Consider the following 23,269-nt stretch of genomic DNA (forward strand, 5'->3'; position numbering starts at 1 on the left):
GAGCTTCCATTTATCACCTACTGTAGCCCACTTTAAGATCACAGGGTTATTCTGTTGGATGGAGGCCAGCCGGATTTGGCTGTGTTGCAGTTACAGAGACAGGAGAGATAGCGTCTCTATTCTGGGGGGCGAACATTTTATTTGGTGAACATATCTACAAGCTTGCAACACGTCGCAGCCATCTTAGCGTCGTCTCAGACAACATTTCCACATCATTCAGACTGACGGGGTCAAGGGTACTGTTATAGCCTAGGCTACGATGGATGCGAGAGTGTTAAATAACCAACGCAACGTGTAAAAATAATAATACTTGTTTTTAACATGAAACATTTCATGCTAGAATGTGATAACATATGTTGTTTTAGTGGGCTAACATATTGTTATCTTTTGAAGATTTGACATGTTTCACAGTCAGAATCATGCAGTGTGGAATCATCGTAACATCTTAAATTCTTCTCTCACATTATATTTAATTAAAACCAAGTAACTACTCATTGCTAAGTGATGTTCTGGTGATAATATTACACTAAGATAAATATTTGTACCCTACAATTATTATATTATATAAATCTTCATTGCTATACTAGGGATGAAGATTTATACAGATGACATACTTCATCTTGTGTTGTTCGCTGCATATTTCTCTGCTTGTTTACATGCTCTGTTTGGTCAGATTGTTCAGAATTGGTCGATCCCAAACTCTTCAAAAGTGAGTCATAATTTAAATGTCAGAATTCAATTGCAATGTAGTTTCAAGCTTCCAATTGAAAGTTTTGACAGATTTCTGGCTTGAATCTTACACGTGGCATGGCTTAAAATTCCTCTTTAGAAATATAATCACGTCTTTGTAGCTTGATTCTGTAAATGGCCATTTGAAAGTATGTAGCAAAGTGGCATTACAGTGCTTGCTTAAAGTAAACTAACTTTTGACACTGTACACTAAATGGGCTCTTGAATCAATTGTCACTTGGTCAGTGGCAAAAATAAAGGTGTTTTCTAAGTTGGGTGAACTATGGAAATTCACAGCACATTATAGTTACTGTATCTCAGTCTAACTAATAGATTCTTCACTGACACCAACCCCCATCTTTGTTTTAAAGAATCAATAGTTTCCTGCTGGGACCAGAGCCAACAGCGGGCAAAAAGTACGTATTTTGACACACACACACACACACACACACACACACACACACACACACACACACACACACACACACACACACACACACACACGGAAGAGAAATGGCTTTATCGTCCTAGCCTGTCATCCATATAATTTATAAACACCCCTTTTAATGTCTGTTTTGTTCTCTCGTCTTCCCTACAGACCAGACCAAGCCAGCGCCAGCAACTCTTGAAGACCTAAAAGCAGTGGTGGAAGAAGTACTCTGATTTATTTTTCTTCTTCTTAGGTAAAACTAGCAATACCACCATGTAGAAATACTCTGTTACACGTAAACGTCCTGCATTTAAATCTTGATTACATTTTCAAAAGTGTTGGCAATCAAAATATACTCATTACGAGGAATGTTTTTTCAAAAGTTTTCCAAATTTGTCAGTGTTTAAAAATGGCAGATCTACAAGCTCACAATGCTTAGCGTCGCTTGTAGATCAGCTATTTTTGAAAAGACATAAAATGGTGTATAAAATAGGGCTATATTGGTAAATGTAATAATAAAGTCTACGAAGTAACTTGTAACTACATTTTTCGAATACTTGTAGTGGGGGTAAATACTGAAGTAAAGTAAAAGTACCTCAACATTGTACTTAAGAGTAAATGTCTACCACTGCCTAAAATAGTATAAATGTATGGTTCATCTCAATGCTCAACCTTGTTTCAGTACTTCATTGTTTTGTTTTTTGATGGGGATGGAAAGCTACTGTTAATGTTTATTACTGTTTTTGCTGATGAGACACAGCCTGCGTAATTAGCACTAATAATTAGTTAGTTCTTATACCAGTGGTTCCCAACGCAAATAATTGGTAGAACAATAACATTGTAATGAAAATATACATATAGCATAAAAATAATGTTTAAAATAGTGATACCAATACATATAGGAAGTAGGAACGTATACGTTCTTAGTTCCATTGATTGAAGCCGGAACACAATCGATTGTTAGATTGATTAAAATAAGCATGCTCTTTAAACGAACAGGTTAAGTGGTCAGATCATGGGTTGGCCGCGAACGCTTTCCAGAAAAGGTTGGTTAAACCACTGGCTTAATTAGTATTAAGAATGAACTCTGATACTGTATGAATACTGCAGAGTCTATCAGATCTTATTTAGGTGAAGGTTAGTCTGAAGCTTGTCCACACATCTACTATGTCTCATCCTTTTTCACTATAGAAATACCATGTCACTCATGATTATCAAATTTTACTTGATGATGTCACTCAAATAATATTATTTAATTGTGTTTCTTCTGTCGTTGAACACTGGAACATTATGAATACCAATTACAATTCTGTTTGGCTTTTAGGCTTCGTAAACAAAAGGTGCACAGGGCAGAGCATTATGACAAATAACTTACATAATTGAATAACTAACTAAAAAAATATATAAATGAATAGTGGAAATGGCAATCTACGCGTTTTGAGCTTGCAGATCTGCTACTTCCACTATTTTTTTAATTGTTTGAGAATATGTCAACGTTTTTCAACGTGGAAAGGATTATGACGATTATGCAAAAAAATATTGCGATTATGTAACAGCCCTAGCCGTGGAGTACGGTACTGTATGCAAGTACATGCTTGTAGATCCTGTGAGTGACCCCTGTGCACAACCAAACATAACAGGCCCTTTAGAATCCAACGTATAGTATTGTATTTGTATGCATGAGTAGCGGTGCAAGCAGTAATATCACTAGTCTACATACTGTACTGTAGGCAGCATTTGCGGTATTTCAAATGAAGCAGCTGTTGATAAATCAGCAATGAAGTCAGAGATGATATAGCTCCAGTACTGGCATGGAAAACCTGACCCTGAGACGATGCACCAGCTGCTGTTTCTTCAATCCCATCTCATCATTTGTAAAACTTGTTTTGAAGCATGAACACAGATCTACATGAACATTTTCCACATTGATTGAGTCAGTCTGAAACCAAGGTGGAATAGGTCATCACATATTACTGTTGTGCTCGAACGTTTGTGAACCTTTCAGAATGTTTCTTAATTTCTGTATAAATATGACCCAAAACATCAGAAGTCCTAAAAGTAGATAATAGAGATTTATTGAGTGAAATTATCCAATATTTAATTCATCTTATGTGAGGGGCAAATGTATGCAAACCTCTAGGATTAGCAGTTCATTTGAATTAAAGTGTTTTCAGTCTCATACATAAACAACCCAGGTGGTTAGACCAATAAGAGACTATACAGACAAATGAATGAGCTCAAATTTCAGAACTGATCGACCGTAAATGTAAATGTAAAGTAAAAGTCCAGTATTAAACATGTATTTGAGTAAAAGTACAAAAGTATTGGCGTCAAAAATCATTTGAAAATAGCAGATCTACAGTACAAGCTCACAACGTGTCGCATGCCGACACGCTGTGAGCTTGTAGATCGGCTAATTTCAAATATATCTCAAGTATATACAGGGCTGCTAAAGTGGTTTATGTATATTTTGTAATAATAATCATAATCTACAAAGTAAATAGTAACTAAAGTAGTGAAATAGAAGTAAATATTGAAAATACTCCAGTAAACAAAATACATACCTCATAATTTGAAATGAAGTATAATGCTTGGGTAAATGCACTTTAGTTACTTTCTACTACTGGTCACACACAAATTAATGATTTGCACACTTTTGCCCCTCACATATCACATACGTTGCATACTTTATTCAATAAATAAACGACCAAGTATAATATATTTGTCTCATTTGTTCAATTAGTTTTTACTACTATCAACGCAGAACGTTTTAAGGGATTCACACATCTTTACGCACTACTGTACAGTATATGAGGGCTTGTTCTGTCAGATGCCTGTTCTGTACATGAAATACTGTGTGTGTGTGTGTGTGTGTGTGTGTGTGTGTGTGTGTGTGTGTGTGTGTGTGTGTGTGTGTGTACGTACAGTATGTGGTGTGCATGCATGTGTGTTGTATTGTGTATGTGGTTTTGTCAGCCAGACTAGACTTCCAAGTCCTCAGCTTCCCCTTGTGGGGGCTTCTCTGTAAAGCACAATGTCTACTGTATTATCTGTGCCTGTATTTGTGTGTTTGTGTGTGTGTGTGTGTGTGTGTGTGTGTGTGTGTGTGTGTGTGTGTGTGTGTGTGTGTGTGTGTGTGTGTGCGTGTGCGTGTGCGTGTGCGTTTGTGCACATATTTCCCCTCAGAAAATGAATGGTCTTCTACAGAACCATAAGAACTGTCTACTACTGTGTATAGATGTGGAATGGAATTATGGTTCACTATCAAATAAATAAATAACACTTCAGCTTTGAATATGGCTTTGTTTCAATCTTAACACATTTAATCTACTGGTAAACGAGGAGTGGCTCTGTTGTTTCTTGTAAAGTCATGGACTCACTATTGCAGTAGAACAATGTTATTACAATTTTATTTTGATAGAAGAAGCACATTCTCAAATGACATTACATCTCAAATCCATTTCAAATCTAAGGGGTTTCAAATGCCAACAAAAACTAATGGACATGGTTTTATAGAAAAGCCAGGCAATTTAAAGTGCAACTTCAACACCACAACAATATAAGATGCATAATATAACATAGGGGTTAGGCAAATGACAGGCAGAGAATTTTGGAAATGGTGGAAATGACAATTGTTGACAATTGTTTGTTGGTTTTTTTTAAGCCATGATGTTTAAGCTATTTTTAAGCTAATTTCCGCAATTTCCGGAATTTGCAATTTCCGCAATTTCCACAATTTTCAATTTCCAATTTCCACAATTTCCGCAATTTCGCAATTTCTGCAATTTCCGCAATTTCCCGCAATTTTTCCGCAATTTTTCAACATGGAGACTTTCTCCAACATATCCAGTTTTTGTCAATGAATAATTTTAGTAAAATTCAGCTCATTATAAATAGCTTCTCATGTCACGTTTGATTCACCTCAAATTCAGTGGAGGATAAATAATCATGGAGGCCTCGAGGCAAGGCACAGAGCGAGAGATGATAAGAAATAGCACAGAGGAGGGATTGTGTGTGTGTGTGTGTGTGTGTGTGAGAGAGAAACAGAAATAGACAAGAGAAAACAGAAAGATAAACCTCACTTAAAAGGATTGTCACGCTTCACCGGAACGTATAGCTCTCGTCGTCGTACTCCAGCTCATCCTCGTTCTCCTCCTGTCCGTAACGAAACTTCCTGTACACAGTACCGTCCTGGCCCATGTAAACAATGTCCTCATCTTCGTCGTCATCATCATCCTCAACCTTCCCCTTGCCTGCGCGCTTTTCGGCGAGGTCAACTAACTGTGACTCCCGGTAGTGGCTGCTGCTGCCGGACGCACCGCCGCTGGCACGTCCCCCGTGCGAGGACGAAGAGGAGGTGTAGCCACCGTGTCTGTCGCTGCCTCCGAACCTCCCGCCAGAGCCCAGTTTCTCGTAGCCGCGGGGTGTGATGTCTGGGGGCTCTCTCTTGGAGCGCGAGCGCTTGATGAAGACGACTACGGCCCCCAGACCCAGCACCAGCAGGATGGCACTGGTGATGAAGATGGCCAGGTTACCCCTCGGTATCTCTTCCTCGTTCATGAAAGCAAAGTTGGTGCTGAGGATGCACTCGCCTGGGGGATCAGAGATATAGACGTTTAGGCATTTAGCAAACGCTCTTAATCCAGAGCAATTTACAGTAAGCAACAACAACACATGGTAATACATCAAATACATAACAAATAGTCATCAAGAATCATAAGTAAGCTAAGAACCTAACATCCGTCTAACAGTAGAATATCCACACAATGAAACTATAACTACTACTAGGCCTATTCATGAGGCGGCTGTGGCTCAGGAGGTAGAGCAGGTCATCCAATGATCTGGTCGGCTCCTCCGGTCCACATGTCGAAGGGCAAGACACTAAACCCCACATTAACTCCAATGAGTGTGAATGTGGAAAGTGAGGACGCTGGTGTCGACTGTTCGCCGCTTCGCCAATGTATGAATTCATGGAGATCTAAGGGTGGCAGCGGGGGCAGAGTCTTCAGTGTACAGGGTTTGGTGAGGTCTGGCCATATATGGCCAGATCAACATAATGGAATGTCTGGGTCAACAGGTCAACTCCATATATGAAGATCTAAGGGTGGCAGCGGGAGCAGTGTCTTGAGTGTACAGGGATTGATGAGGGCCCAGGTAGGGCCAGGCTTTCATTTTCGGGCCTGTTGAATGGACAGGTATCTGTCAAAAGGGAGACATCGGAGAGGACGGGTGGGGAAGGATCAACATATGGAATGTCAGAACAGGTCAGCTCCATAACGAGCGAGATCTAAGGGTTTGAGGTCAGATGTAGAGTTGCTGGCCGGCTCCATATATACAGATCTAGGTGATAATCCAGTCTTCTCCATGTATGGCTATCCAGGGTTTGATGAGGTCAGTGTCGTGATCTTCATATATGGAGAAGGCCATATATGGAGACGTGATGTTACGAGGCGATGAGGTCAGTGTCGTGATCTTCATATATGGAGACGTGATGTCACGAGGCGTGATGGACGTATAGCCATATATGGAGGCGTGACACGACTGACTGACGGATGGACATATTTTGCAAGTATTCATCGTACGTGCGACCGTACGGTCGCAATAAAATATCTTTTGTTTTAAATCATGGCCATTAGATTGTAAAAGTCCATTAGACTGACTGTGACTGCAATGCAAATAGGTTGAAAGCGGTTACTTCTCTTCTGCTTCATCAGAAAGGATGATGAAAACAAAGGAAATGCCAGTGATGTAAAACATTGGCAATCGCAGACCATGACTCAAGTGCTTAGTAAAAAAAAAGAAAAAAGAAGAAGAAAGACTCAGTGGCTTAGTATTGAGGTGTGTGAGCATACCCCTGGTCTCAGTACAATTACAGCAGTCTTGTTGCTGTGCTGCATCCTCAGCATAAGACACAATCCTCTGCGCGGCTCCCTCCTCCTCCTCCCCCTCTTCCGCCGGGCCCTGGTGGTGGAGGCAGCACTGCAGACAGCGCCCCCCAGCTGCCAGTATGGCCTGGGCAGGACACATGGTGCAGTTAGCAGGACCAGCTCCTCGACACTCCAGGCAGGAACCGTCACAGTCCTCACAGGCGTGTCCCGCACCCTGGTGAAGGGAAGGAGAACAGGCTGAGTCACTAAGTATGACTAAGTACGTAGTTGGAGTGGCTTATTGTCGGTATCAGGCGGGAAAGCGTTAGGCTCCCCTTTTCAATGTGCTAGACCACTGTGGAGATGGATTGCTGAGGTGGAGCGCAACACCTACCACCAGCTACTACCGTAATACTTAGCGGCGTACCGCACACTTGTTATGCTATGCTACTCACACGCTGAGTTGGCGCCGCCCACAGTCGAACCCTGTGAGTAGTGCTCTACCGACTGAGCTACCCAGACACAGTCACTAACTGACAGAGCTGGACGGAATAATGCTGCAGTGGGCTGTATGTTTGTAACACTACAAAGAATGTATGTCATTTACACTCAATACCTCTGCATGTAGGCTACAGTATTCTGATGATATTCTGCGATAACTGCTTGAGCTTTTCTTCTGTGATGTTACGATGTCGTTGCCGAATATGGCCATGAGCAACAGGGAATAGCTGTTGTCCCAGTTTTCCCGAAGGTGGCATGCCGTATATATGCTTCTGGATCCAGTTCAGTTTCCCATATAGCTCCACATGACTGGCACTGGTTTAAATCTGACACTGTGCCACTGTCAACCAAGGTCAAAGTCTATATGGGGCCTTTTTTGTGGGTGGAAAACTAGCCCCAAGCCCCAGCCAGCAAGATCCAACACCAATAGCTTATTCATTTGAGAGAAGTATTGAAAATGTCTGCCTAGAACATGCCCAGAAATGCCCCCCAAAAAGCTTATAGATCTGCTATTTTCACTATTTGTCCTATGAATAAGTAGTGCTTAAGTGGTTAAGAAAATGTCACACATACACGTGTGTGTATGCGCGCACACACACGCACGCACACACACACACACACACACACACACACACACACACACACACACACACACACACACACACACACACACACACACACACACACACACACACACACACACACTTTTATTTTTAAGGAACTCTAAGAACATCATTACTGTGTTGTAGTTACCTTTGTCACAGGATACTGGCCTACATCGCACATGGACTCACACATGCCGTCTGAGAGTGTGTATCCCATGTGGCAGGAGTCACAAACTGGGGAGGCTGTTCGTCATGCATAGAAACAACACAATTAGTTAATTAGATTGGTTGAACTGTACACACACACACACACACACACACACACACACACACACACACACACACACACACACACACACACACACACACACGTGCATGTGTGAGTGAGTGGGTGTTTTGTAGTTTACCTAGTCAATTATATGACGCTATAAGTACCGGTAATACATCAGCTTTATATCTGCAGCCTTTGACTAAGCATGCAAACTCAATATTTGGGCAACCTGGACAGGTGTTTGCCAGCAAATAACACAACACGACTAATGCGAGTGTTTCCATGCTTGTGCATTTGTAACTGACGTAGGCTAAATTATGTGAGCAATCGTTCTCAAAGGGTTCCCAGGTGTCCTTAAGGGGGTTCCAGGGGTCCCCAGTGAAATGTATGATAGTTATGAGCCAAATGGATCCTTACAGTGCTTTAACCCTGACAGTGTACCAATGGAACCAATGGATCCCTTTGAACACTCAGAGTTATGGGGGTCTGTGGCCCTGATGCATACCACTTTTGTATGCATCAGGGCATGCACATTAAAACGTTTGAGAACCATTCGTCTACTGCTCTACTACATCATATCGGCAGTGCATACTGCATCAAGCTACCGCGGAGAAGACCTCGGCACCTTGGCATGTTTTGCAGCCGGCGTTGCAGGCCTCGCAGGTCCTGTGCCCGGTGTCGCGGTAGTATCCTTGCGGGCAAGTGGGCAGGCAGCGGCCCAGTCTCCTCAAGTAGAAGAGTCCCAGGACACAGTTCAGGCAGCTGTCCTCCGTGCCCCCGATGCACTCACTGCAGCTGGGGTCACACCGCTCGCACGTCCACGAGGCCGTGTTCCCATAGTGACTGGTGGGGAACCAATGAACAGCCGTCAGGGAAGTGTTTTCGTGAGAAGCAGGTGTAAAGTTCGCTTGACGCGATAGATGTGTATACGGGCCTGATTCATACTGGGTTGCTCGTTTAATCACGAGACAACCTTACTGTTACGTCACCGATTTAGGGGTTTAAAGAAGTGGGTGGAATTCAATAATTATTTGCTTTCAGAAAGGACAAAAAAAGATAAAAAAGATTCTAAAGTATAAAATCTGGCTTTTATTCGTAAGTGCTGTTTGAATAAATTGTGTCTTCTAGTAGTGTCTCGAAGTTATGGAGAGTGACACATGTTGACAAATTGGTTTCATTGGCATTCATTATCCGTTACGTAATCTCTCTGGGGTATTTAATGGCACACAAATTTAACGGCAAATTAATTTAACTCTAGCACCACAGCACAAATAAAATCAAGTCTAATTAGCATCTTACAGGCCATATAAAAGACTATTTAAATGTCAAATACGGTGCAGTGTCTTTGCATAATATTGTGTTGAAGTATACCAGTCCTACTATTGTTAATTGCTGGAGGAAATTCTGAACAAAAGAACACCAAATTAAATCCGGGGTAGAACAGTATATTTTGGTTATATATTTATTTCAGTCATCATCATCATCCTTGGCTTTGAACCAATTAACCCATTCTGACCGGGAACCCGTTTTGGTGTTTAGCATCATGTCATGCTTTAGCTATTGAAAAATAGCAGATCTACAAGCTCATAGCGCGCCACCGAGTGGCGCGCTACGAGCTTGTAGGTCTGCTATTTTTGAAAAATCGAAGAGCCATTTTTAGAATCTGATCTCAGGTCAGAATGGGTTCATCAGACCAGTGTGTGTCCAGTGGAAACCTCGTATGAATCTGATCTCAGGTCAGAATGGGTTAATCATTGGACATACAACGTTTCCACCCGACGGCGACAATATCAAACTGGAGCTCCTTGATTGAGGATCACGGCAATGCTTTATGTAATGGTATGAATGAATGAATAGAACAGTTACCTGGGTTGACAGATGTCCACACACTCTTTGCCCTCCCTGAACAGGTGCTCCTTACAGGTGAGACATTCATGGGTGTGTTTGCCCATGCAGGACAAACAGGATGGGTGGCACGGTTCACACCGCTGCCCTGCCTCGTCCTGGTAATAGCCTGCAGGGCAGTCATCCATGCAAGTTCCATCTGTAGGGAGCAAAAAATACATAGTGGAATTGGAAATGCATACAAATCATTCACAAAAGCAAACAACTCATGAATAATATTGCCCTCGAAGCGGAATGAACAATGGCTTTGTTCAGACGGCATGCAAATCCGAGTGGTTTCCACACGGTTGTTTTGCTAGAGATCTGATTGGATTTATGATGTATTTCAGACATCGTCCACCTGTCTGCATTGGTTGCTGTGGTGTCAACGAAATGACATCGGCAACGAAAACAATATTGAAAGTACTGATAAATGGGTTTATCCCCTGTCAGCGAGGAGTGTTGGCGGGAGGACTGAGGAGAAGGACGAAGGCTCTATGTCCTCCCAGTGGGGACTCCTCACTGGAAGGTGAGTCAGTAGGATGCAACAGCAGTGACAGCACAGAAATGTGTGTGTGCGCGTGCGCGTGAGTGCGTGATTGACCAATAGCGACATACTATAGTTAGTATAGTATGTCAAACAGCATGATTTTCTTTCTTTCTTTTGTCGAAAACCATGAAAAACGAATTATGAAAATCATTCTCATTCTCATTTTTGAAACATGATACTGACATGATACTCACATGATGATACTGACCATGATGCAGGACATTCATTCTACTTAGTCTATGTTGAAGAAACATGACTGAATTATAGGTGTCATTTGGTAAAGGCCAATAAAGAATCAACTTACTGAGCAGTAAATGTTTCTGGTTGCAGCTCAAGCAGTGTATCTTGCCCGGCCCGGAGCATTGGTGGCAGTATTTGTGACACGGCTGGCATTCACCGTCCAGCTCAGCGTAGTGGTGAGATGGGCACTTGTTGACCAGTGGTCTGCAGTGACCGTGGCCGTCCAACGCCTGAGTTTCCCTGCAGCTGGTGCATGAACCTGCCAGTGGCCCCGAGCAGTTGAGGCAGGATGCATCACATTCTGAAAATACATAAACCCTTGCTTTCACAGCAATGTCACGGAAATATACAATGCGTCATGCGTCATTATTCATAGAATAATCACTTTAGCATACAGTATAACAGACTCTATGCCTTTCCACGGCAAGGGAGACGTGTTCAGTACATCTGTTCTAGTACCTCGCAAGGCATAGATGCAGGGTTCAATGCGAGGGCATTTTCTTAACCACCTAAGCCCCTACGGTATTACTGAAAATAACTCACGTGTCACATATTTGTTTATACAAAAAATAGGGACGACAGGGATAATGTAGTTAACGTATATACACGGTTGAATGTTCGCCCCAGCATAGGCATACCTTAAAATGTCCAATTGATGGATAAATGGAATTCTCGATCAATCAGTAATGAGGCAATTCTGACAACGGGTACAGGGATCAGACCATATACTCTAACTGTAAAATAATAAACAATAGATATCAGGCCTCGCTGGCTGAGTACTAGAAGTGATGGTAAAATATAAAGGTTAGATATAAACAACCATAATAACAATATAGTAGAATGTATAATTCTTCTACAATTTCCTCCTCACTACACTTTAAAAACCATTAAACAAATAACACTATACCATCCAATGTAAAACGTAAAACCATTAAACATGCTACATACACTATGTTGTCCAATGTAAAGACCATAAAACAATGCCATATGCCACACTATGCCGTCCAACGTAAGAAGGGCCTGACATCCCTGTGACAGTCCGGTTTGATGAAACACTATACACAATAAAGATGCATTAAAGGTAGTATCTAGAATGAAGCGCACATGTGCTTATCATCAGATGATTACCTTTACACTCTCCAGTCCTGCCATCCCTATACGTGTGGGAGGGGCAGTCTGGTAAACACGCCCCGTTGTGCAGAGTGGCGTGGGGGTCGGAGCAGGAGTCGCAGTCATCGTAGTCGGGTCCGTCACACAGTGTACAGTCGTTGTGACACACCAGACACATGCCCTGGTCCGTGTCCGCGAAGAAGCTCTCGGGACAGTCCAGCACGCAGAGACCCTCGTGGACGAAATGGTACTCTTCACACGCTGGAAGCGTTATTTAGTATTATGTCCAAATACAACGGATACATTGGGAAACATAAAGGGGATGCAAAAGGGAGAAAGAAAGATCCTGGCGTCATAAAAACATTCTTTAATATACTGTATATTGTAGTGTGTATATGTAAATAAATTGATCAAAGTAGCCGCACACTCATAGTTTGCTTGCAGTGCCCAAAAGACAATAAGAGGTTCAAATGACTGAGGTTGCTATACAACGAAAGAAAATATAAAAAGCTTAGTCAATTTTTCAAAGATGTTTGACCGAAGCAACACAAACCAGGTCAAGATGAAACTACTGGACATGATTATGAACAGAACAAATAGTTCGAGATAGTGAAAGTTTAGAGACCAATACTAAGTCTTGTTCTTACAGGTCATTTCTTAAGTGATAACATGTCGTCTGACCTGTGCACTGTCCGAGGTCGTTGCACTGCTGGCAGGCTGCGGGGCAGTGCTGGCACTCTCTGTCCCTCAGCGTGTGACCTGCGGGACAGTCGTCCACACACTGGTGCTTGTGCAGCAGCAGAGGTTCCTCACAGCTCAGGCAATAGGTGGCGTTATTCTCACAGGACGCACAGCCTGAGGCACAGCTACGACACACCTGACCTACAGGATACCCCCTACACAAGCAACACAATACACATAATACTGTAGCAGATATCCATGCTATTTTCTCAACGTTTTGAAAAAAGAGCTGTGATTTGCGGGCCGTGAGGGCCCCCAAATACTGTAACTGGAAAAACACCGGCTATTCAGTGTTGGCTATTAAAAAATAGCAGATAAGCTCATAGCGTGTCACTTCGTGCCACTTCATGCTATTTTTGAAAAGCTGGGGGTCCCTGGCACAAAACATTGCCAAATACCGTACATATAATTTTGGGGGTCCTTGGTTTGTTTGAGAACTACTGATTTAGAAGGCATTTGTAGAATCGGCCTCAGGTCTAAATGGGTTAAAACCTTGATTTTTTTCCCTTTCATATCCAATAAATAAGAAGAACGTAATGTATGCGACGTTGGTTCCATTGATCCAAGTCCGAACACAATCGATGTATTGATTGATTGAAACAAGCATGCTCTGAAAATGTAACGCAAAACGCTTTTAAAAGGTTGAGGAAATCAGCAAAAAAAAAGTACCTTATACATTGATGGACACACTGTCCGTCTTGCAGGAATAACGGAGCTCTCCGAATAGACTGACAGCGGGTGCAGCGCTGGGCATCCGCACACTGAGAACAGCCCTGTGGGCAGGACTCACATACGGCCGTCAGACGACTGGCAAATGAGCCTGTTGGACACTTTGTTACACACATCTGCTGCTCAGTCAGGAACCGTCCTGGGGGACACAGACAGGTAGTACGTAGCGATCATTATAAAACACCCAGATGTACAGCATAATGGGCAGCCATGGCTGAATGGGTAGCGACTAGGCCCCACCTGGGAAACAGAAGGTCCCAGAAGGTCAGAGATGTGTTGAGGTGTTACATGAGCAAGACACTTAACCAACCCCTAACTACTAACTACTATCCCAAATTATTGTCTTAAGAATGCGACAAAAAGAAAGAAATAAAAAGGCAGGAAATAAATGCCATTTTGGGGAACTATCCTTTTAAGTGCTCAATATGACACCTTATCCAGCAATTATCCAATCGGTATGGTTATTATTATCATATAGGCCTACAGTAGAATGCTCGGTGTGACATATTCCATGTGTTTTATTGTGTGAAGCACAATCCGGTGGTTATGAAAGACCTGAATACTACTTTACATCATGTATGTAAAGTAGTAAAGAATGACCCACGGCCACTATATACTGCATGCCGTAAAGGCTCACCATACACTGTATGCTGTGCAGATAGATGGTATATTTCTGAGAAATTCTATGAAGTCAAAGAAAACAAAGTTATCAGGTGAGGGGTAGACAGACCTCTGACGCAGGCCTTACACTGGTTCTTCTCCTTCCCAGAACACGACTCACAGGATGGGTGGCAGTCCTCACACTCCCCATCAACTGCAATGCAAAACAGCAAAAATGAAGACTATGATTAGATTTGATGGGGGGTCTGAATGTCTCAATGTGTCACAGTCACAGACTTTTGTCATTCATTGTACAGTCTAGGTCTTGTATTTCTATGTATTGTTCCCTGGTCTAGTTGTCATGGTTCTATCAATGCTTGTTTGCTCCAGCTGTGTCTCATTTTGTAATCAACCCTCATGTGTATATCAGTCTTGTTCTCCAGTCAGTCCTTGTTGAGTCATTGTATCCTGTCACCTGTTTGAGCCTGTTTTAAGTTGTTCTTGTTCACCTGTTTTCTGTATTAAAACACCAATTCATGGTTTTGAACACTACCATGCCTGGCTGCCCTGCGTTTGGGTTCTTACCTCACCTACACGTGACAAAATGGAAGACTAGGGAGACCACAACCAACCACTGCAAATGTGCAAGGTACAATATTGTATTAACAATGTTAACATACTCTCATATTGGTTAAAGTTTATTGGTTAATGTTTTATTCATTCATTACAATTATTTCCGGATTGCAGCTTGAATCTCTATCCAGCTAATTATTCCATCTCTGACGAGCGAAAGGGAGCAAGCAAAAGGCACAGTGAGCATATCCAATTGATTTTTTCCAGGTCTATATTTGGCTGATGTTACATCGTCTCCCTCTGCTTTGAGGATGCCAGTTGGTACAGTATATAGTTCAGGTAACTTGGCAAATCAGACCAATTACCCAGGAGGATTTATTTTTCTGTGCCTGTGACACTATGACAGTACCCCAAATCCCTGTTTCATTATGTATAGGCAGAGGTGTGGATTAGTGAAATGCTGAAGTGTTATTTGTCAAATTGTCTCAGCATCTGAAGAGTCATTTCAGAACAAGACTAGACAGTGGCATAAAGGTGTCCTTTTAAGCCCTATTTAAAAACCAGCTAAAATAGCTAATCTACAAGCTCACAGTGCACAGTAGCGCGTTGCAGAGCTCATTGATCAACCTTTTTTAGTGCTTAAAAAAAGCTAAATAAAACGATTTCACATTTTTGAAAATGCTCGTCTATTCATGAGTTTCAAATGTAGTCCTACACCTGCCATGTTGGAGACCAACAGGTGGTGCAAACAAATGAATTAGTTCATGTCCAATCAGACAGGTCGGGTGACAATGTCCATCCCCCTTGCCGCTGCTCACCACTGCGAAAGGTCTTAATGGGACAGACGTCCTGGTCCTGGACGGGGACACACGCCCCGTCGTCCAGCTGCTTCCCCTCGCCACAGGTGACACAGTCCTCGGCCTCTGGCCCGTCGCACGTCGCACAGTCCGAGTGACACTCCTCACATTCCTGGGAGTCTTCGTCGCCATAGAAAGCCAGCGGACACTCGGTGACACACTTACCCTCTGGAACAAAGAGCACATGTTCTGCAGTCTGAGAACGACGTGTCGTTCACTATGAACATACAAATACACAGACTGCAAAAGCATGCCTGTGCTTCCTCAAACCTCAACATAATATACCAGCAAAAACATGGGCATCGGCTCACATTATTTTAAATTTAAGTACCACAATGTGAAAACACCGTGTTGCAAGTAATGGTCATGTGTCCAGAATTTACTTGAGTAAGTATTCAAATAATATTGCCATCACAGTACCATGGTTCCCATGATGCAGAATGCTCCATTTCGCAACTCTATTTCGGATTGTAATTAGTAATGTATTAATGTGTTCATTGCTTTATAATGTTCCAGGTGGTAATGGTGGGGCTGATTTTAATTACTTCATGGGCTGCTGGGAAGCTTAACATATAGGAATACATCATAATAATTGCCTCTGGTCTTAACTTGACTATTGTAACCCAGGTTTATAATTGTATGTCTGTATTTGTATCTCTGTTTGTATGGTCACGGTACCATCTGCATCAGTATGCATGCATTTGTATGGTCACGGTACCATCTGCATCAGTTCACAGCTCATCACACCGATCACTCAGTCACACCAGTTTGGAATCAGCAATTATCACCACACCCTAGTATAAAGCACAGCACTTTTGTCTCATTCAGTGAGGTGCACATCACTGACTGTGGCAGGTCTGTATCCCTTCTTCTAAAACAGTTTTACCATTTTACTCTTCATTATCAAACTTTATATTAACACTGATACTGATGATTGTTTTTAGACCTCCAAATACACACTGGTGAACCGAACTGATGAGCTGGATGAGCTGTAGAACTTGAACAAACTGTTTTGTTTGATTTGTTATTTTAATTTGATGGCAGTTTGAAACTTAAAGGATTATTTGATTTGACATTTGTAAATGCTTGTTTGATTTGTATGCTTGTAGATCAGCTACTTTGATTATTATTTAAGATATTTAATTTGGCCTTTTTGTGTTCAGGCCAGGTTTTTCCCTATTCCATGAAACCCCATGAATGATGATGATGATGAACACAATGGCGAGCTAAGTCCCAGAACGAGAACCTGTTTTCTGTCCTACCTGTCCTGGACGGTAGGACCTGATTCACTCAAACACACACTCTTTCCCCCCCTGACCTTGAAATGACTGACTTTGGACAAACTATGAACAAGTGACTGAGTCTACTTTTGGGTTGAATTACTCTGATTTATATCTGCATTGTTGTTGTTTCTTCAATAATAATATCTTAAGCATAAGTTACAGTGTCTTGGGTTATTTATGATTTCAATGCGAATTCCTTCCACCATACGCCTACTTCTGACCAGTACTGCGTCCAACCATATTCTTATATCACTTAAGTACAGTATATGCTACACTATGGTAGCCTACTGCTGACTATGTTAACCCATTTAGGACAGGAACGCATCTGTGTCACCTTTATAGCTTTTAACCACTTTAACCATTATTTTAAACTGCAGCTGTTGAAAAATAGATCTACAAGCTCAATCTACATAGAAACGTAGGTTTTTCAGAAAACTGTCAGGATTTAAAAGACATTTGTAGTAGAATCTGGTTTCAGTCCTAAATGGGTTAATGACTATGTTAATGTAGACGTCACTCGCTCATCCCCTGGTGCATGGAAGTTTTTCTCTATGGAGAATAACATTGGGTCATCTTAAAATAGTCTCATATAAGAATTGTGGTCCAAAAATAAACAAACTGTCCCGGCGATATTGTCGGAGAGGTGGCTCTGTATCGTTTACGATTTAACTAATTCAGCAGCAGTAACATTAGCGTTTTCTCTCAGTCAGTTGATTTTTCATAATCCATATTAGTGAAACGGCCTGGATGATTTGTTTATTTTTCAAACACAGTTCTTATAATGAGGCGATCTAAAGTCCATTACAATGCAAATAAAAAATACATTGTGGACTTGTAGCGCACTCTACTGATATTGACGTCAGACTTCGGTGCTATGGTGCTGACTATGGTACTGACTATGTTAATGTTATGGTGCTGACTATGTTAATGATGCTTATTGCTTACTATGGTTAGATACATGGTACCAACTATGTTAATGACTAAGTACATTTTGATACCAATACTTCTAAGTGAATGTCAGACTTTTACTTGTATAGCCAACTTGTATTGCTACATTGCAGTATTGATATGACGTGACGTGAGTACTTTTTCCACCACTGTTTGCACTCACCTGATAAGAAGTGGTCAGACTCACACCAGTAGCACTCGTGTCCGTCACAGCTGACACAGTTGTCATCACATGGAACACAGGTCATGTCCTCCTCCACGCTGTAAGTCTTAGCCGGGCAGTGCTTGTAGCAGCCATCCTGAAAGCTAATAGCAACAATGGAGACACTCATCCATACTTAATCGTATGGTGTAACCTTGCCGGAAATAGCCGATCTACAAGCTGCACACAGCGAGTCGAGGCTGTGTTCGGACTCCACTCGCTAGGCTATTTTCGACGGAGTAAAAAGGGTCATTATAATTAACCCTAGTCCCATATTTGTAGTTAGTTTGCCTATACAGATTACGTGTAAAATCACGGCAGGGTGAGCTTAAAGTGTGATGAAAGCAATACAGTTGCAGCAGAATGAAATTGGGTGCGTTTACATTGTGCCAATGTGCAAGCATTGACAGTCAACAGTATGCTTGGGATAATAGGGAGTTCAATTCCTGGCCGAGTCATACCAAATACTATACAAAGGTACCCATTGCCTCCCTGCTTGGCACTCAGAATCAAGGTTTAGATTGGGGTTAAGTCAGTTAAGACATTCTAGTGTCACATCCAGGAGGTGCACTTGTACATCAAGCTGTCTCACGCTACAGAAACAGAAGATGGGCTCCCAAGGCTACTTACTTACTTGCACACTGGCACAGCTAATTTTAACACACGCCAATTATTAATTGTATTAGCCCCGGCTGCGTTACTGACATTGTGGCCCTTCTATAATTCTGTCACGTCCTTCCTACCACGCCTGGACCGCCGTCCCTACCTTTGCCCCTCTGTTGCCTCCCTTCCCTTGGCTGATTGTGAGACTGTGTCCACCTGCGCTTCTAAACTGAAGAGACTTTGATTAATGGGCATGGAGGTATATTAGGGACTCTGTGTTATTGGTTAGGTTGCTCGATTATAACACTGTGTTTCCCAAGAGTGGGAGTTTATGTTATATATGCCCTGGGAGGGTTTTCTGAGTTTAAATAAAAGTGCAAGTCGTTGCCTGGGTTATTCTGCATACGGGTCCAAATACTGAGGTGTTCCTGACATTCTTTACATGTACAAGAAAACAAACTACAAAATCGGCTTATGAGTTCCATGCCCCTGTGCATGAATCCACTATACACACAAAGCAATCATTTTGTCACTGCAGTAACAACTATTCACCCAAAAATAGCGATAACAGCAGCTGCAGTGAACAGCAGCTGGGTCAAACAATGCAGGAAGGCAAGAGCACACGCGGGCAAAGTGAGGGCACACAGTCTTACTTGTAAAAGCCCTCCTTGCAGGACAGGCAGTGCCTGGGGTTATCTGTTGAACACAGACAGACAAATTCAGCGCTCCCCTCCAGGCAGAACCACCACCAGCAGCCCTTCAACACCACCCACCTCCCTCCACACACATTTGCAGAGGAGGTTTGGTCTAGAAGAGAGGCCTTGTTTTCAGGTGTGAAATAGTATTAATATTTAACTGTCTGTGACTTACACAGCACACATTTCCTGCAGCCTTCCTCACAGGCCATGCAGTCATCATACTCGGGGTCTTCCACTTCACCTGACAGGAGAGAGAGAGAGAGAGAGAATGTAAGAGTAGATAAGCTAGGACAGGAAAGGACAGTGTGCTGCTTTGAGAATATATCTAAAATTACACTTACTTAAAGCTCCAACCTTTGAATTTGTATGGTGACCTAAGTGTATGGTAAAGAAAGCTACTACTATAACTAGCACATACAGTGACTGGAGGTGGTCTCCCCACTCTACACTTCGAGACATTTAGTTTCCGTTTCCCTTTACCTCATGCGAGCGGTAGAGATTTGGTCGCCCAAGCATCAGACCTGGGTATGAATCCCGGGTAGGAGGACATTAAACTTAGAAAAGTAAAACCTAATAGCTTCTCTGCACAACTGCAGTCCCAGCTTCTCAAAGGGGGCATATTTTACCCAGTCCCTGTACCAGTTAATTTTCCCATTGCTTTGTTTGATACTGTATGTGATTACTGTTCAAATATGCTGCCAAGCCAATTAAACAAAGCTATGAGGAAAAAGGAACCGTAACAGGAAATGGTGGGCATGCCACCTTCAGGAAAATAGGACTATAGTTGTGCAATGTGCACAGATCCTATTTATGCTCCGATGTGCGACAGTGTTGCGTGACAATAGCGTAAGTATTGCCACAAGCTACTGTTATAGTCACATATAGCTTATACTGTACGCCATCATGCAATGGAATGTGGGCTTAACCCATTAAAACCGTTAAAGCTTATGTCATTTTAGATTTTAACGTTGGCTATTCAAAAATATCAACACATTTTTGAAAAGTATTGAATCATTTTGAATTACGATTTTTTTTTGGAGAACTACTGGTTTAGAAACCATTTGGCTTAACTGGTGTTATTCCTCACCTTCGCCACACTCCAGCTTGGTGCACGCTCCACTAGAGAGGTAGTAGGATGAGTTACAGCGGAGACAGCGCTCCAGGCCGGTGCACAGCGTGCACTGCTCCGAACACAGCTCGCAGGTCATCTCAGTGGTGTGGTAGAGTGCTTCAGGACAAGCATCTACGCACTGGCCTTTATACAGGTAACGCTCCATCCCAAACTTATCTGAGGCAGAAAGAATAATGTTGATGAAACCATTGTAGAGCTCAAACCATGCCATGGGGTCAGATGCCGATCCTGATTTTGGAGGACCCCCAAAACACAGATTACCGATGTTTTCACCGATTATATTATGTCAGCAAATCTTTAGAATCAATTTGAAGAAGTTGCATTTGATTAGTTTAAGTAAGTAAGCCATGCTGAGCCGTGTGGCCCATAGGGCAGGAGCCTATCTCCTGTTTCCGTATGGTAATGCAGCTCGATGTACAAGTAGGCTGGACATGACGCTATTGTCACAGCAGAGACTTACCCCCAATCCAATTGATGCTGAGTGTCAGACAGGGAGGCATTAGGTCCCATTTTGGGACCCACTGCCTTCTTTGGTATGACCTTCTTTGACCTCCCAGTCCCAGGGTGAATACTCTTTAATTGATATGCAAACTAATGTTATAATTCTAATATAATAGATAAGAAACACACAAAAAAGTTAAACTTTTGTGTTTTTTGGGCTCCCCTGTGTATTTTCTATCCCCACAAATACGCAATTTTGGCTTTTATGGAAATTGTTCTCAGGAACAGCTCATCTGATTTGTTCATACGTGTGATGTCATCTCTATCATCCTACTTTGTATAATTCCGCCTCCTCTTCAGTCTTCAGTTCCAAATGAGCATTTCCACTTTGTTTACAATGTCCGCCATTATTGATTTTACAAGCTGGCATGGAATGGAAACAAGCCTGGGTTTATCTAGCATTAGTATAATAATGACTCAAAGATACAATAATTTGCATATCAGCGGCCTCACCACCTCAGGACATTGTGGTACTACAGCTAAAACTGCTTCAGAAGCCAGAAATAAATGACATCGACTGGTTATATCAGAGTGGTGATTTAGGCTCAAACCATTAGAAATACGTTTGAGGGATAGAAACAATATGATATTAAATATTAATAACAGTTTTAAAATGCATGTTGTAGTTCCTTTAAAAGTCCATAGACTTGTCTGCCACATGACGTCACGACTCAAGTGTGTGTGTGTGTGTGTGTGTGTGTGTGTGTGTGTGTGTGTGTGTGTGTGTGTGTGTGTGTGTGTGTGTGTGTGTGTGTGTGTGGGGGGGGGGGGGGGGGGGGGGGGGGGTGGTGGCTTGCTGATTTTTGGGGGAGTATGAATAAGACAACCATTAAATGTCCACAGGCTAGGCTGCCACATGACGTAATGTCTGAAAGACAATTGGCAAGATATATCAGGCTGGCTCTAATCCAATGATGGATGCCATCTCTCTACCTCTACCTAAACTGTATAATCCCTATTGCTACTGTAGCCTACATTTCTGCTGTTCTTCCTGTCTCTCTCCAACATGCACCTGCACCCATTACTACAAGTCAGTGGGTTTTTTTTCAAGCACCCCCAGTTTGATACGCAACAAGAGCTGGCTGAAATAGCAGCCGGACCTAATTAGAACCATGAATAATTGAGTTGGGTTGTAAGCAGGTTCCACATACTGTACCCATGGTGTCTTTGTTAGTTTAGTTGTCATTGACACCAGAAATTATACTGTATATATGGATGCATTTGTTCCTGATTTTATGTCACGCATGCATGCACGACTGCAAGCACGTACGCACGACTGCACGCACGTACGCACGCACGCACGCACGCACGCACGCACGCACGCACACAGGACACTCCAAGGACACGGAAATATGTTTTATCCCTTTGACAGATACAATTATGTTTATGTATAGATCTTGTCAATAAAGATGTCAGTCAATCGATCCTTAGGCCACAGACCCCATATTGATATAATTATTTATCTCTGGGAGCCGAATCTACACTGTCATTGATTGATTGATTGATTTAAGTATTTATTAACAGAATTTGCAGAATTACAGTACATTTCAAGCACAACTCAATACAAAAACTGTTAACTGTGAGTGGACGACCCAATAAAGCACTACACTTGTTTACAAGAGGGTCCACCTTATTCAAGTCATCATAACTCGTAATTAACATCATAATTCGTCAAGCCCTCTGTGTTAATAATTTAACTCTGAGAGTGTACAAATGGAACCAAATGGACCCGTATACACTCACAGAGTTACAGACTCATTAGGGTCCGCATGTTACAGCATAAGTAAAGACTAGAACCACAGCAAATGAATCGCATGCGCCTCACCAGTATCACAGCTGGTGCAGCTGGCAGCAGCTGCATCCACGCAGGTGGCACAGGTGTGGTCACACAGGTGGCACTGTCCACCTGACGGGTACTTCCCCTTGGCACACTCTGCCACACAGCGACCCTCGTCTAGAGCCCTAGAGAGCACGGAGAAAAACTAATTATTTGTTCGTGTGGGGGTGAGGGGGCATTTTCAAGCCTTTACTTGATAGCGACAGTGGGAGAGAGAGACAGGAAACGGCAGGAGGGAGAGAAATATATATTACAAAATGTATGTTTCGGGTGAATTATAAAAAGATCGCCGGATGATTCGTTAGTCGTTTGCTGGTTCACGATCCTGGGGTCATTTTCGCCTTAAAATAAGCACCCGACCGTGACAAAAGGGAATAA

The 23,269-nt window shown here is 42.3% G+C and overlaps 1 protein-coding gene across 1 annotated transcript in view; it reads right to left on the reverse strand.

Annotated features, from left to right (window-relative positions):
- Positions 1-5,260: 5,260 nt before the first annotated feature.
- The window catches only part of pcsk5a (proprotein convertase subtilisin/kexin type 5a), a gene marked incomplete at both ends in the record, with an annotated part of 41,629 nt that continues 23,620 nt past the window's right edge, over positions 5,261-23,269 (reverse strand). The window contains 16 exons of the mRNA XM_080755575.1: positions 5,261-5,751; positions 7,012-7,261; positions 8,281-8,375; positions 9,029-9,246; positions 10,270-10,447; positions 11,142-11,378; positions 12,206-12,448; positions 12,869-13,069; positions 13,662-13,796; positions 14,388-14,471; positions 15,649-15,855; positions 18,082-18,224; positions 19,377-19,419; positions 19,594-19,662; positions 20,509-20,709; positions 22,880-23,016. Coding sequence (XP_080611701.1) covers positions 5,261-5,751; positions 7,012-7,261; positions 8,281-8,375; positions 9,029-9,246; positions 10,270-10,447; positions 11,142-11,378; positions 12,206-12,448; positions 12,869-13,069; positions 13,662-13,796; positions 14,388-14,471; positions 15,649-15,855; positions 18,082-18,224; positions 19,377-19,419; positions 19,594-19,662; positions 20,509-20,709; positions 22,880-23,016 — 2,932 coding nt within the window. The remainder of the gene's footprint in view (positions 5,752-7,011; positions 7,262-8,280; positions 8,376-9,028; positions 9,247-10,269; positions 10,448-11,141; positions 11,379-12,205; positions 12,449-12,868; positions 13,070-13,661; positions 13,797-14,387; positions 14,472-15,648; positions 15,856-18,081; positions 18,225-19,376; positions 19,420-19,593; positions 19,663-20,508; positions 20,710-22,879; positions 23,017-23,269) is intronic.

Source organism: Protomyctophum bolini (assembly GCF_963924005.1).
Source record: "Protomyctophum bolini genome assembly, chromosome: 22".
In the NCBI taxonomy this organism is placed as follows: Eukaryota; Metazoa; Chordata; class Actinopteri; order Myctophiformes; family Myctophidae; genus Protomyctophum; species Protomyctophum bolini.